At 35.4% G+C, this 15,860-nt stretch overlaps 2 protein-coding genes across 2 annotated transcripts; one reads left to right on the top strand and one right to left on the bottom strand.

Moving 5' to 3' along the window:
- Window positions 1–1,184: 1,184 nt before the first annotated feature.
- LOC149390843 (transcription factor MYB3R-1-like) lies at window positions 1,185–7,411 on the top strand. Its single transcript, XM_089620159.1, has 11 exons — window positions 1,185–1,508; window positions 2,143–2,325; window positions 2,618–2,672; window positions 2,798–2,855; window positions 3,351–3,445; window positions 3,643–3,746; window positions 3,895–4,023; window positions 4,217–6,157; window positions 6,240–6,354; window positions 6,707–6,898; window positions 7,013–7,411. The coding sequence occupies exons 2-11, from the start codon at window positions 2,246–2,248 to the stop codon at window positions 7,139–7,141; spliced, it is 2,898 nt and encodes a 965-aa protein (XP_089476285.1). The 5' UTR covers window positions 1,185–1,508; window positions 2,143–2,245; the 3' UTR covers window positions 7,142–7,411.
- A 4,967-nt stretch (window positions 7,412–12,378) lies between these two features.
- On the bottom strand, window positions 12,379–15,307 carry LOC149390842 (uncharacterized). Its single transcript, XM_089619865.1, has 5 exons — window positions 14,254–15,307; window positions 13,861–13,980; window positions 13,026–13,220; window positions 12,708–12,947; window positions 12,379–12,614 (listed from the first exon to the last, which is right to left on the bottom strand). The coding sequence occupies exons 1-5, from the start codon at window positions 15,305–15,307 to the stop codon at window positions 12,379–12,381; spliced, it is 1,845 nt and encodes a 614-aa protein (XP_089475991.1).
- Window positions 15,308–15,860: the final 553 nt, after the last annotated feature.

Raw genomic sequence — 15,860 nt, 5'->3', positions numbered from 1 at the left:
TTAAAATCATCTGGTCTGTGACCATTGGCGCCCCTATTAAAGTCATCGATTAGGCCTCTCAATTATGAATTATCTCCTATGGGCTAAGAAGTTAAAACACGTACTATTAAAACTAAACACATTAAAACCCATCGAAACATTTAAAAGAAAAATGGAAAATCTTTGAACAAAGTTATAAAAATTTAATCGACTATTTACATCTTTTAATTAGACATTTAAGTTTGACAAACACAATTAAATCATTAAAACTAAATTTGACTAGAGAATTATTAACTATTATAGGATATTAACTGTTTTTGTAAAATCATAGAAGTCACCGGTAAAAAGAAAAATTTTCCTAATAGTGATGATGATTAATAAAGTTAGGGGCCGTTTGGTTTAGTTTTCTAAACTCGTTTTCTGTTTTTAAATTATGTTTTCTGATTCTAATTTTTAAATTTAAAAAACAGATTTAGAATTACGTTTCAGAATATTTTAAATGTTGTTTGGTTATGTTTTCCATTCAATTGTATAGAGATAAAACAGAAAACAACTTTTCATTGTTTTCTGTTTTCTAAACAAATTTCAAAGAAAACAGAAACATGATTCTAAATCTGTTTTCTGAATTTATAACCAAACAGTTTTTCTAAAACTGTTTTCTAGAATTTAGAATCAGAAAACAGAAAACAAAAATAGAAAAATTAAGGGGCCGTTTGGTTTAGTTTTCTAAACTCGTTTTCTATTTTTAAATTCTGTTTTCTGATTCTAATTTTTAAATTCAAAAAACAGATTTAGAATTACGTTTCAGAATATTTTAAATGTTGTTTGGTTATGTTTTTCATTCAATTGTATAGAGATAAAATAGAAAACAACTTTTCATTGTTTTATGTTTTCTAAACAAATTTCAAAGAAAACAGAAACATAATTCTAAATCTGTTTTCTAAATTCATAACCAAACAGTTTTTCTAAAACTGTTTTCTTGAATTTAGAATCAGAAAACAGAAAACAGGAACAGAAAACATAATCAAACGGCCCCTAACCAAACAGGGGCTTAGTATCCTCTCTCTAAGAAGATAAAAGTAAAAAAGGCGAAGAGAAAAAAACAAAAAACAAAACAAATTAAAAATTAAGGTTGTCCGTTGAAATTGATAAAAAGTCAAGGAGAACAAAATTGGGTGTAAATTGGGAATAAGAGAGAGCCGTCGGATGAGAGAAAGTTGCTCGAGGTTTAACGCGGCATAGGGTTTGATTTGAAAATACCCCATTTAGTCCGCCACTCAACGTTTGAATATATCTCCGGACCGTTTCACCTTCACAATCTCTCTCTCTCTCTCTCTCTCAACTCAAACACACACACTCTCTCTCTACTCACAGTCACAGATCTCTCTCACACTCTCTCTCTCTCTACACTCTTAACTCTCATTCTCATTCCGGTGCATCGTAACTGCCCTGTGGATCTCCCGATGCGCACCGTTGCGGTGGCTCGCCCTCGACTCTGTCTCGTCGCCAAGTGGAAGCTCGGTTGTTCGGTCAGTGATCTTAGGGTTTTTGTTTTCTTTCGAATGAACTGATTTTTTTTCTTCTTCCTCCTTCGGATCTGTCTCCGAACTCGGATTTTGAATTTGAATTTGAAATCCGAGTGTTTTGATGTTTTCATCTTTGCTTCAGTCGATTTTGGGATTCGATCGATCGATGTGCTAGAGGGTAAAATTTAGTAAATAATTTTAAAAATTACATGACGTTGATGATCTGCTGATTTTATCTGAGTAGAACTTACTGTGAAATTGGCTGAAAGTGTGTTGAAAATCAAATGTATGGTTTTTTTGGATTTCTAGGAAAGAAAATGAGGTTAAGTTGTTGTGATTGAGGATCAGTTGGAGGTTATGGAGTTTATTGCCAAGGTTTCTGAGTTGTGAGTAGCACCTGCTTTAGTTATCATAGAATTCAGCTGTGGGTATTTTGGGTTATTTATTTATGTTCATGCTTTCCTTACGCTATTGGAATCCGAGGACTTTCACTTAGGTAAAAAATATATGTAGTGGTTTTTGGGAGGGGATAAGATCGTTAAATATGGGTGAACTACTCGTGATTTCTTGTCCATCATCCTTGGATTTCACATATGTGAAACGTGTTTTTTTTTTTTTTTTTTTTTTTTTTTTTCAGATTGCTAGTTCTTAGCATATAATGATTGAGAAAACATACAGTGGAGAAAGCTATTTTCGAGTTGGAATTGGGGTGTACACTTATACTTTTCTGTTGAAAAGCTATGGAAACTAAAACAAATTTTTCTACTCTTTCGGACGGGATTTGCGAAGAGGGTGTAAAGAAAATTCGGGCTCCTCATGGGTAATTCTTTAACTCCATCTTTGAATTTTATGTATAATTAACATTCTTATGTAGATTTATCAGTTTTGGGAATTTAGAGCATATTCATAATTCTTACTATAACATTAATATTCTCCAAATCTGTTGGGTGTTTTTTACCCCATATTTAAAAGAATGCTTCTTATTATTTTGTGGGGATTGATTTTATTAATTTATTAAGTATTACAGGCCAGTAAGCAAAAGGAAAGTTTTACAGAAAGATCGAATAATTTTAAACTATAGAAACCTACTAATCAAGGAATTCTTCTTATAGGAGGACTAGTGGTCCTACAAGGCGTTCAACTAAAGGACAATGGACCCCTGAAGAGGTATATACATGCTGACATTCAAATTCAATCATATCTAGATGAATTGTGTAAATGCATTATTGTTTTTTACATAATATTTTGATGAAGATGTCTAGTGAATTTGATGAAGTTTTATGTTTTCCCAGGATGATATTTTGTGTATGGCTGTTCAACGCTTTAAAGGGAAGAACTGGAAGAAAATAGGTACCTCCTGGGACCATAACTTTACCCCATGCCTTTTGTTTAATATTGTTTTGTTACAATCTTAAACTTAACAAAACTGTCGGTTTCTATCTTGTTTTTTTTGTTTTTTTGTTTTTTTTTTTTCAATAAACACATGAATTTTGTTATGGATTGTAAACTAAGTGTTTCTCTATATAAAAAAAGAATGATAAATATTAATCTTAGGGAAATGTACACATTAGTTGAATGGGTGGATACATTGTCATTAATTAGTTTTATAAAAGGCGAAGCTTGTTGACCCTGCCTTGTCCTACTTCTGATGGACAAGTTCTAAAAAAAATTTCGGGGGTTTTTTGTTCAACTCCTTGAGTTTCTATTTATGTAAACACTCCCTCTAGTGATTTCTCACACTCACTCAGAGTAAATACACATGCGCACATGCTTTAATACTGATTGTTCTTGATTTTGAGTGGTGATGTCCTTAGTATCTCTAATTGTGACTTTTGGCTGATGCAGCGGAATGTTTTAAGGACAGAACTGATGTGCAATGCCTTCATAGGTGGCAGAAGGTCTTGAATCCAGAACTTGTCAAAGGACCGTGGTCTAAAGAGGTAAAATAAAGAATCTACTTTCCTGTTCTCTGTTTAGCTACTACAGTAGTAGTTAGCTAACGGGCACGAGTTCTAGAACCACATGGAAATTAGTCTTAATAAATTAAGAAATATAACTACCATGAGCTTATTCTTCTTCTTCTTCTTCTTCTTTTTTTTTTTTCTTTTTTTTTAAAAAATTTAAAAATTGTAAACAGGAGGACGAGGTAATTGTTGAATTAGTGAACAAATTCGGGCCAAAGAAGTGGTCTACGATTGCACAACATCTACCTGGACGCATTGGAAAGCAATGCCGAGAAAGGTATGCTCATTATTCCCTCTTATAATTATTATATGTAATGAAGATATTATTGTCTTAGTTATGTATTCGAATGTTAAGTTATTTACATAGCTGCTTCATGGATACGTGTCTTATTGTGATCCGCTTATGTGTGCTTAACTAATTCTAGGTGGCACAATCATCTTAATCCTTCCATAAACAAAGAGGCATGGACGCAAGAAGAAGAGTTGGCTCTTATCCAGGCTCATCAGGTCTATGGCAACAAGTGGGCAGAGCTGACCAAATTCCTGCCTGGAAGGTATTTGCATTGATGAATTGGATAATGTTTCTTTTGTGTAAACTTTGTCGCTGCTTATGTCTCTAAGCCTTGATGCAACTTAATATAATGTTATTTTTTTTTTCTTTCTTCAGATTGTGTTACTGGTTACTTCTTAGTTTGATATCTGAAGTAATTTTCTTTTTTTGTTATCTGGTGCTGTTGTGGTTAACAGGACAGATAATTCCATAAAAAATCATTGGAATAGTTCTGTGAAAAAGAAATTAGATTCTTACATGAAATCTGGCCTGCTCGCGCAGTCTGAGGGCCTGCCTCCAGTTCGAAATCAAAACCAGCCTGCAGCTTCATCTTCGTTGAGGATTCAGAATAGCGGAGATGACAGTGCTCAAAAAGGGACAGAAGCAGATGAAATATCAGAAGAATGTAGTCAGGAATCAGCTATTGCCAGTCGTATTCATTCAGGAAATGAAATGGCCGTTGCGGTTCCACAAACAGAAGAGGAACCTCCAGCTACTGAAGTCTCTGGTTCAGGAATGGAACCGAATTTCATTTCGGCTCCTTGTCCAGAATCGTATTATCCGTCTCTGGATGAACCTATATATGTTGAAAATCACGACATAGGTTTCGTTAACAAATTTCTTCAGCAAAACTATTCCAATGACGCTGAAGTTTCTGTAAGCGGGGATTACAGGCTCAACTTACAAGATATTACTAGCTTTTCTTCAGTACCGGGTGGACATGAAATGATGGGCGCACATTCACATTGCATAGGTTTCACCGATGAGAGCCATGAAGCCCATAATGTCCAACTATTGACATATGGAGAATTAACTGCTTCCGTGGGAAATATGGTTATGGATTCAGACAAAGCAGAACATATGCTAATAACCGATGACGAGTGTTGCAGGGTTTTATTTTCAGAAGCAATGAAAGACGAGGGCTTCTCCACTGGAAATCTTGATTCGGATGGATATGCTGTTCCAGTAGCTTGTGAATCAGACATCCAGGCATCTGAACAAGTTGGTGAAGCTTGTGGCGCAGGGAATGCACAAGTACGTCTTCCTACAAGCTCCGATGGGCCTGCTGGCCCTTCTTGCTCGCAATCATTCTTTTCTAGGCTTGTTTCTGCTGATGATGATCAAATAACTTTCGATGCTGACTCGGGTCAATTATTTGGAGCTCAAGGGCAAGAATACACTGTTTGTGCTCATGATGGCTTCATTTATACCAATGATACTGCCAATTCTCCATGCGAGGATACTGATATGACAGTGCAAGAGCAACTGGATAATGATCCTTCAAAATTAGTCCCTGTAAATGGTTTCTGCTCTGGTTTTGACACACAAATATCGCTCGTGGATGCTAGACCGAATGAGCACGGAGAAGATCGGGAATCAGGAGGACTATGTTATGAGCCACCCCGCTTTCCATGTTCGGAGATTCCATTTTTCAGCTGCGATCTTGCACAGCCCAGCGGTGAGATTCAACAAGAGTATAGTCCGCTTGGTATTCGGCAGCTGATGATGTCTTCGATGAACAACTGTCTCACTCCATTCAGGATGTGGGATTCACCGACCCGAGGTGGCAGCCCTGATGCTGTGCTGAAAAGTGCGGCTAAAACATTTACCGGCACACCTTCGATTCTGAAGAAACGGCACAGAGAGTTCTTGTCCCCGTTGTCGGACAGAAGAAACAGAAAAGGACTGGAGACTGATGAGAACTCAAGAACGACCAAAGATATTCCCCGTCTAGAGGTGTTTGTAGATGAAGACAAAAGGGAATGTAAAGAATCGTCACCGTCCGATCGAAAGACTAGATCTTCGGATTGTGCAGAAGATAAAGAAAACCCAGTCAGCGCCTCAAAGGACGAAGAAGCTTCGAAGAAAGGAGCTACCGAACTGTCATCGGTTCTTATTGAACACAATATGAATATACTATTTTCTCCTAAACAACTCGATTTCAGATCCTTCGGTTCGGGTGTTAAAACTCCTAGAAGTCAACGCCGTAAACTATCTTGTAGGAAACTTGGTGTTGTCCCTTTCAGCTCGCCGTCTATGAGCGGAAAGGCATGTGACCAACGTGATTCTTCACCAGCCCTCTCGCAACTTAACAGTGGGAAAACCGCGGCTGACTCTGCGCTTGAAACGTTTGGCTTGTAAGGCTCTGCCCACTAACTTCTTGTTCATAAAATCCTTTGAAAATAGCAATCATCTGTGCTTACCTACTTCTGTCTATAGATTCGGAGGAACCCCGTTTAAACGAAGCATGGAATCCCCTTCAGCATGGAAGTCACCCTGGTTCATCAACTCATTTGTGGCTGGTCCAAGGGTTGATACCGACATCACGATCGAGGTATCAAGAAACTTATAATTATCGAACATTTGTTTCTGATACGACCCGGGTTTCATTGAGAAATCCCGTACATTGTTGCGCTAAATAATAATATAAAGATCAAATGGTTTTTCCCATACTCATGGGTTGGGCCATTACTTAAATGCCCCTTCTGGTTAAAATCATATCTGACTAATAAACAAAATTTATGATAATGATAATAAATAATAACAAATATACTAATAATCTTATACAAAATACGGCATTTTATATAGACCAAACAAACAACTAGTTCCGTTCGATGCCTCATAGGAATCATACCAAGTAACTAGTAGAAAACAAAATTATGTGCTTAATTGTTGATTTTGTGCAGGATATGGGTTACTTCATGAGCCCGGGGGAGAGAAGCTATGACGCGATCGGATTGATGAAGCAGATAAGCGAGCAAACCGCGGCTGCTTATGCAAATGCGCAGCAAGTTTTGGGAAACAAAACGCCGGCCAAAGAAGACACTCAGGAACACGATGGGCCTTCCAATCGCTCACATTTGTCTCAAAACATGTCGGTATGTTACTAAAAATCTTAATATTGGCTGAATAATATAAGCATTTATAGAGAATAGTTTATACAAATATTAAAAAATTTAATGCCATTTTTTCCAACCATTGAAACTCTCCAGACTGAATGTCGGGTTCTCGACTTTAGCGAATGTGGGACTCCTGCAAAAGGAGGAACCGAAAGTGCGAAATCCTCAATCGCTACCGGCATCACGAGCCCCTCGTCGTACCTTCTCAAGAGTTGCAGATGATTGCTTTTGCAGCCATAAAAGACTGCTAAAATTATTTTCGTATCTATACATGTACAAAAAGATCAGTTATGCGAGCTGTTAATTTTTTTGTGCTATAGTTTTTAGGGTCTTGGGTTTTCAATTCGAAAACTGATTATTGGTCATTTTGTCACTCCCTCCTCTATGCTCTTTTTGCCTTGAGTTGTATATGAGCAAATTGAAATTTGCAGCAATAGATCAAATTCTTTTCAGTGGAATTGGTAACTTTAGTGATAAATTCATCCCGAGCCACTACATTATATCCTGAACCTTTTGAAGCTTACTATACATTACATACGCTAATTGATACATTGAAAATATATTGATATTTATCTAAGGGATTATTCCTAAACTGTGTCCTTAATATTTTTGGACCAAAATTCAATATGTCAAAATTAATCCAAAAGTATGACTTCTTTATATTTATTGGTACAAAACAACCCTCAATGAAATATCATTCTTTCATATTTTGTCTGCCTAGTTTCTCTCAAGGAATAAAATGTCGCCGAAATTCCTGGAAAGTCGCCCCGAAAGTCGTTGCCGGAGAGTCAGCGGCCGACGACACGCTTGAAGCTCGTTTCGCCGTTTTTTTTTCGGTGGAAATTCGGTGAAACGACATGTCGTTTCGATGACAAACGACTGGTAATTTTCGCTGCACTTGGAGTATAAAACCCTCCATTTTTCCGTGGAAGTCGACGAAAGTTCAGAGAAAAGGGAAAAAAAATGTCGGAGATTTTGGGTGTGAATTTTTGTGGGCGTGAACTCTGAACTGGGAAAGAACAAAGAATGGAGAATGGAGAATGGAGAATGGAGAACGCACACGAGAGAGAGGGGAGAGGAAAAACAAATAGCTTTTTGTTTAATAAGAAAAAGAGCAACTGAGAGTCTGACATGTACTCTTTTTTTTTTTTTTTTTTTTTTTTTTCTTTTCAGTTTCTTTTTGTTTATATAATATATATTATTTGAAAATGCTCCATTGTAATACGTGAGAGCCCAATATTAAGAACAATATATATATATATATATATATATATATATATATATATACATTATTTTTCTAAACATCTTTATATGTATATATATAAGAAAAATAATATCTTGATTTTTCTTATTTTTTTCATATATATATTAGTTACGTTTGTTTGATTATTTTAGTTTGAGTTTAAAATTAGACATTTAGATTATATAAAAAAAATACATTTGCAAATGATATTTATAACATTTTTTTCGTCGTAATTTCATCGTTCACATAAATTTCCATCGGTTATTGCAATTTTCATGGACACTTTTTCTAAAAACAAAAAAGTTCACGATATTTTTGTCTCAATTTCAATCGGTCACCAAAATTTCTAATTTTTTAGAAGATGAACACAAAATCAGCAATCGACATTTAAATCATTTAAGAGTTAAGAGTATGAATTTAAATTGTTACGTATTGAATTGAAATGAAAGTAGTGTGAATTGAATTTATTGATATCTTGAAATAAATTTGTTGACATGTTTAAATTAGATTATGAAATGAAATAGTTAGGTTATGAATTGAAATGAAAGTAGTGAGTATTGAATTTATTGACATGTTGAAATAAATTTGTTGACATGTTTAAATTAAATTAGTTTGATTATAAAATGAAAATTAGGTTTTGAATTGAAATGAAAGTAGTGAGAATTGAATATGTTGACATGTTTAAAGAAACTTGTTGACATGTTTAAAGAAATATGTTGACATGTTTAAAGAAATTTATTGACATGTTGAAATAAATTTGTTGACATGTTTAAATTAACTTAGTTTGATTATGAAATTTGTTGACATGTTAGGTTTTGAATTGAAATGAAAGTAGTGTGTATTGAATTCATTGCAATATTGAAATGAAATTAGTTTGAATAGAATTTATAAACATGTTTAAAGAAATTTGTTAACAGGTTTAAAGAAATTTATTGTCATGGTGAAAGAAATTTGTCGACATATTTCATGAACAAACGGAACATTTATGCTAGATATGTATGATTTGAAGTGTTTTAAATTTGAACTACATTTATATATATATATATATATATATATATATATATATATATTTATGTGTTTGTTTCGCCACATTATTTCTTTTCGGTTTTTCGTCGACACATCGGTTTTCCATCGAAACGGCATTTGAAAATGGCATTTCACTTGCCCTTTTCCACAATTTTTTCGTTCGGTTTTCCATCGGCATGACGATTTTTCGTAAATCAGGAGGCTTGAAACGGCAACGAAAACGACATTTTTTTCCTTGGTTTATCTACATGATTTTCAATAATCTACTTGATTTATTGACATGATTTTTTTTTCCTAAACCCTAAAATTTGGAAAAAAAATATATATATTCAAGCAAACAAAAACGAAAATCAACTACACATCCGAAATCACTCTCGTTTCGAGATTCTCTCCATTTACCGACGATGATTTATGTTTATTTGTCATGACTTTAACTTTAAGGTTTGAGTTTTTGTGTTTTTTTTTTGTCATTTTGGGTGGAGAAGAAGAAGAAGAATAAATCATGATGGAGAAGAAAATGATTTGACATGGAGGTGGAGAGAGAGAGAGAGAGAGAGAGAGAGAGAGAGAGAGAGAGAGAGAGAGAGAGAGAGAGGAGAGAGAGAGAGATTTATGTCAATGTCAACGTGTTTCACGATTTTACTTCCTCCAAAACCTCTTATATACCTAATAATTTTGAAAATCTGGGAATAAAATGGTTTTAAGAATATGGAAATTTGTTTGAAGATTTATTGACATTTTGTCTTTTTATTGTCATCAATGTCAATAAATCTTCAAACGATTATGGGAAATTCTTTGAAAATTTATTGATATCAATGTCCATGAATTTGATGCATGTCAATAAATCTTCAACAAACCAAATTCTTTGTAGATTTATTGACTTCCAGAAAATTTTTATTTACATCGATGTCAATAAATCTTCAAAGAATTTCTCAGAATTGTTTGAAGATTTATTGACATTGATGTCAATAAAAAGACAAAATATCAATAAATCTTCTAAAGAATTTCTAAAATTTTCAAACAATTTTTTTTTTCAAATTTCAAATTTTTTTTTTTTTTTTTCCCAACTTCACTTATCAAACGAAACATATCTCTAATTTTGCTTTTGTGTCCATTAAGTAAATAACAAAATTAAATACAAAAAATGGATATTTCATTAAGGGTATTTTTGTACCAACACATACATGGAAGTCATACTTTTGGATTAATTTTGACTTATTAGATTTTTGTTCCTAAATATTGAGGAGGTTATAGTTTAGGAATAATCCATTTATCTAATTTTAATCCTTAAATACAATACAGTAGGGAAAATGATATGAGTACCGGTTTTGAAGATTAGATTTCAAAAAACATAAATTTTACTCATATTTTGGATAATTTTTCTTATTATAATTATTTTAGTAAATGCTATTATAAACAGACTAATAATTGCAAGGGTAAACATTTCCTAAATGTAAACGTTTGAATAATTGAAAAAATAGGATATATTTTGTTATTGGCCACTTATTACAATCGATCTTTAGAGAAGAAGATGAAGAAAAACAGAGAGAAAAAGAATCCAATGAATAATAATTCTTGCAATTGATTAGAATGAATCTATATCCAAAACTGAATATCATAAAAGTTTTTATACAGTAAAAACTAATATAACCAACTCATTAATAGCGAAACGACCGCGTATTGAATGAGTGAAAGCATAAAAGAACTTTGTCGTACACAGACGACATTAAAAATAAGAACGACTTGTCGTTCACTGTCATAAACTTGAACTAAAGAAAGAAACGACTTAACTTACAGTCTAAGAAAGGATAAAAACTAAACTGATAGTATCCTCATAAAACCTAATAACCTCAATACACCCCCTCAAGATGGACTGAAGAGGTTCATGAAGTTCATCTTGGATAGAAGATGCTTCAACGTTGGAGAAGGAAATGACTTAGTGAGAAGATCAGCTAGTTGATCTTGAGTTCTGATCGGCAGGAGATTTAGTGAACCATTCTTGATATGATCTCGAACAAAATGCAAGTCAATCTCGATATGTTTTGTCCTCTCATGGAAAGAAGGATTTAAAGCGGTATGAGAATCTGCCTTATTATCACAAAACAAGATTGAAAGAGAAGATGATTGAATCCCAAAATCTTTCAGTAATTGTTGTATCCATACAACTTCAGAGGTTGTAGCAACCATTGCCTTGTACTCTGCCTCCGCAGACAATCGAGCAGTGGTGGTCTGTTTCTTTGACTTCCAGGCAATAAGAACATCACCCAGGAAGACATAATAACCAGTAATTGAGCGCCTTGTGTCAGGGCACGTACCCCAGTCTGCATTTGAGAATGCCATGAGATTTGTTGTAGAAGATGAGGGATAGTGAAGACCTAAACCTGATTGTCCTATGATGTATCTCAACAAGTGATGAACAGCTTGGAGATGAATATCTTGCGGAGCCTGAAGAAACTGGCTCAACGCATGGACTGTGAAGGTGATATCAGGCCTGGTGATTGTGAGTTACAACAATCTCCCACTAAGACGCCTGTAATGAGTGACAACCGCTAACATTTCCCCATCAGTGGCTGATAAACTGATCCTTGGCTTCATAGACGTGTAGACTGGTTTGGACTCTAGAAACTAAAAGTCTTGAAGCAATTGCATGGCATAATGACGCTGGGTGACAGTGATCCCTGATTTGGAATAGGCAATCTCCAAACCTAAAAAAACATCTCAGCACACCAAGATCTCGTAGCTTGAATCAAGACTTCAAAAAGACTTTGACCTCTTCAATCATAGTTGCATTTGGACCAGCAACTATGATGTCATCAACATATAGAAGAATCGCCACAAAGGTTGAACCATGACCCCTTGTAAAGAGACTGTAGTCTGATTTTGATTGCTGAAAACCACCCTGAAGGATAGACTATGTGAACTTGAGATTCCATTGCCTCGAGGCTTGCTTCAATCCATAGATGGATTTTTGGAGCTTGCACACTATCTTCTTCTGACTAGAAGTCGGCACCCCCTGAAGATTGACTCCCAATGGCACCTCCATATAGACCTCTTCAAGAAGATCTCCATTAAGAAAGGCATTTCGAATGTCCAATTGAGCCATATGCCAATGTTGTGAAGCACATAAGGCAAAGAGAAGCTTGACTGTCACCAATTTCGCCACTGGTGAGAAAGTGTCAATATAATCAACTCATTCCTTTTTTGTATATCCTTTGGCGACTAATCTTGCTTTATGTCGAGCAAGAGAGCCATCTGCATTTAGCTTATTGGTGTAGACCCATCGACATCCTATGGCATTTGCATGGTTAGGTAGAGGAGTAATCGACCAAGTTTTGTTAGCCTCCATTGCTTGTAGTTCTTCTGCCATAGCTAATCTCCACTCTTGATGCTTTACTGCTTGATGATAGTAGCTTGGAGTGTAATTAGCTGAAACAGACAACACAAAATTTCTAAAAGCAGGAGATAAATGATCATAACTAATGACTTTATCAATGGCGTGCTTGGACTAAAAACTTGGACCTGAGTCATTTGCCATGAGGTTACAATGATAATCTTGTAAATATTTCGGAGTCTGAATTACACGAGATGATCTTCTCAGAGGCATTGAATCCAAAGGACCATCTTGCCTTGTGCAGGAAGGTATCTGCTGCTGAGTAACCCCTTCTTGAACTTGTTCTATAGGTGATTGTTCTTGATGATTAACATCATCATATTCCACATGATTATGTGATCTAGGAAGCACTACATTGTCAAAAGGATCTGCAACATGATAGTTAGTAGAAAGTGAAGAGGAAACCTCTTTGGTATTGATATCAAAGAGTTTGTAACACTTGATACCTGGACTATAACCAATGAAGACACACTGTCTAGCTCTTGGTTGGAACTTTGTCCCATGTGCTCTCAAGGTAGTGGCAAAAGCCAAAGATCCAAAAACTCTCATAAACTGATAATCAACCTCTTTATGGAATAAAGCTTCAAAAGGTGATTTATGATCCAGAGTTGGAGTAGGGGTTCTATTTATGATATAGATAGCTGTTAAAACACAATTAGACCAAAAGACAATAGGGATGTGTGATTGAAAAAATAAGGCACGATAAACATTTAATAAATGCTAGTGCTTTCTTTCCACCATAGAATTTTGTTCTGGGGTTTCAACACAGGAATATTGGTGCATAATGCCATTCTTTGAAAAAAAAATCATGAAAAGTAAGCTTTTTGGCATTATCAGAACGAAAACATTTAATAGACATATTAAATTGAGTAAGGATGAGAGAACAAAACTGTGGGATGTTACTATGAACTTTAGACTTATTTTTCATTAGAAAAGTCCAACAATAACGAGTACAGTCATCAACAAGGGTGAGAAAGAATCTGTGACCTGTTCTAGAAGTCACATAATATGGACCCCATACATCACAATGCAGTAAGTCAAAAGGATTAGAAGAAAAATGATTATTTGAGATAAAAGAAAGACGTTTTTGCTTTGCTAAAAGACGCATAAAGCATGGCTTATTTTCTATACATGAGTGATAAGCCAATTTTCCTTTCAAAGACTCGAGCCTTTTGTAAGAGAGGTGACCTAATCTCCCATGCCAAATGTGAGCAGACACTTTGTTGATGTAGACTTGTGATGATGCCTCAGTCAACATGTATAGGTCACCATATCTCTTACCCCTCCCAATCATCTTCAAATTCCTGTAATCATGAATATCAAAGCCATCATATGCAAACGCAACAGTCACTCTTGATTCATCTGTGAGTGCACTAACAGAAATCAAATTGAATTTGAATCCTGGCACATACAAGACTTCTTTAAGAGTGAGGTAATGAGATAAAACAACATTACCATAGTGATTGACATGAATGATAGTGTGATTAGGTATGGTGACACTGGAATTTTTCAGAGGTCTTAGGCATCTTAACAACTTAGGGTTAGCACATATGTGTTTTGATTCACCTTAATCAATGATCCATGAACAGTCACTAAACTTATCACTGTAAGCAACATAGATAGAGTTAGAAAGACATTTCTTATGGGATATGGTGTTGATTTCATTTGATTCACCTCCCACATTTGTTGTAGATAGTTGGTTTGAGAGATGTTGGATCATCTGGTGGATTTGTTGATCAGTCAATGGTGCTGAGACTCCAGTCACAGATGCTCCTGATTGATCTTGATTCAGTCCTTCAGAGGTGTTGGCTTGGCTCTTGATTTTTGGCTTATATCCAGGTGGATAGCCATGAAGCTTGTAACACTTATTCACCGTGTGACCTAACATCTTGCAGTGAGTGCAGAGAGGCCTGTCCTTCTTGATTCCACGCTTTTGATCCTCTCTTACCATGATGGCCATAATGTTGGATTGATCCGAGCTTCCAAGAAAATCAGTTCCAACTAATCTTTGCTTCTCTTCTTGAGAGACCATGGGAAAAACCTTGTTAATTGGTGGAATTGGATCCATCAATAGCACCTGGCCTTGAGTCTGTGTGAAAGTCTCATTCAATCCCATCAAGAATTGTATCACATACTCGTTCTGAAAGAAGACACTGAGATCCTTGACTCCACCACAAGTGCACTTTCCACAAGAGCAATTAGGTCGGAAATTGGACAATTCCTCCCAAACTCCCTTCAGCTTTGTGAAATAGGTGCTCACACTCTTTTGATCTTGGAGCATGCTCATCAATTCTCTCTTCAGCTGGAAAATGCAAGGAGAATTTGATTGCTGGTATCTTTGTTCAAGATCTTTCCATACTTCGAACGCTGAATCTCCAAAAAGAATGCTCGATGAGATGTCCTTTGAAACGAAGTTGAGAATCCAGGAGAGCACGATGTTGTTGCTTCGATTCCAGGCCGTGTAGAGATTCACGTCTGTCACTTTTGGTTTGGCGATCATTCCATCTATGAAACTTAGCTTGTTCTTGACTGAGAAAGCTCTCTTCATAGATCTAGACGACGACACATAATTGTGACCATTCAGTGGTTGAGAAACCAGAGTGATACCTGGAGAATCAGAATGATGAATGTAGTACGCTCCAATCGGATCTTTGATCTCCGATCTTCTTCTTGTTCTTCCAATGGCCGTCGCTGATCCTAAGTCGGTGATTTCTGGATTTTGATCCATCGATTTGGATCCATAGAGCTAGGCGAGATTCAGAGAAAGGAAGAAGATGAAGGAGGATCGTAAAAAAATAAATAAACAAAACAAACTAGGCGCAGAAGCGCTCTGATACCATATTACAATCGATCTTCAGAGAAGAAGATGAAGAAAAACAGAGAGAAAAAGAATCCAATGAATAATGATTCTTGCAACTGATTAGAATGAATCGATATCCAAAACTGATTATCATAAAGGTTTTTATACAGTAAAAACTAATATAACTAACTCATTAATAGCGAAACGACCGCGTATTGGATGAGTGAAAGCATAAAAGAACTTTGTCGTACACAGACGACATTAAAAATAAGAACGAATTGTCGTTCACTGTCCAAAACTTAAACTAAAGAAAGAAACGACTTAACTTACAATCTAAGAAATGATATAAACTAAACTGATATTATCCTCATAAAACCAAATAACCTCAATACCACTACCCATCTATTGAAGTCCTCTTCAAGTTTTGAGAAAACATTGAAGTTTGGGACAAATAGGTTATATACTCAAATGTTGTGGGTTG

The sequence above is a fragment of the Urtica dioica genome, chromosome 7 (assembly GCF_054948205.1).
Source record: "Urtica dioica subsp. dioica isolate 48M chromosome 7, U.dioica_male_clone48M_v1_H2, whole genome shotgun sequence".
NCBI lineage: Eukaryota > Viridiplantae > Streptophyta > Magnoliopsida > Rosales > Urticaceae > Urtica > Urtica dioica.
The sequence above is the reverse complement of the archived record's forward strand: the minus strand, read 5'-3'. Positions and strand labels throughout refer to the sequence as shown.

Bases quoted from the DNA above. Each gene is read 5' to 3' on its own strand.
- LOC149390842 (XM_089619865.1), bottom strand. From the start codon at position 15,307: ATGGATCAAAATCCAGAAATCACCGACTTAGGATCAGCGACGGCCATT. The intron at 13,981-14,253 runs GTGAATCAAATG...TGTATGTGCCAG, and splicing joins ATCTACAACAAATGTGGGAG to GATTCAAATTCAATTTGATT. The intron at 12,615-12,707 runs GTCCAAGTTTTT...TGTCTGTTTCAG, and splicing joins CCTCATGGCAAATGACTCAG to CTAATTACACTCCAAGCTAC.
- LOC149390843 (XM_089620159.1), top strand. From the start codon at position 2,246: ATGGAAACTAAAACAAATTTTTCTACTCTTTCGGACGGGATTTGCGAA. The intron at 2,856-3,350 runs GTACCTCCTGGG...TGGCTGATGCAG, and splicing joins GAAGAACTGGAAGAAAATAG to CGGAATGTTTTAAGGACAGA. The intron at 6,158-6,239 runs GTAAGGCTCTGC...TTCTGTCTATAG, and splicing joins GCGCTTGAAACGTTTGGCTT to ATTCGGAGGAACCCCGTTTA.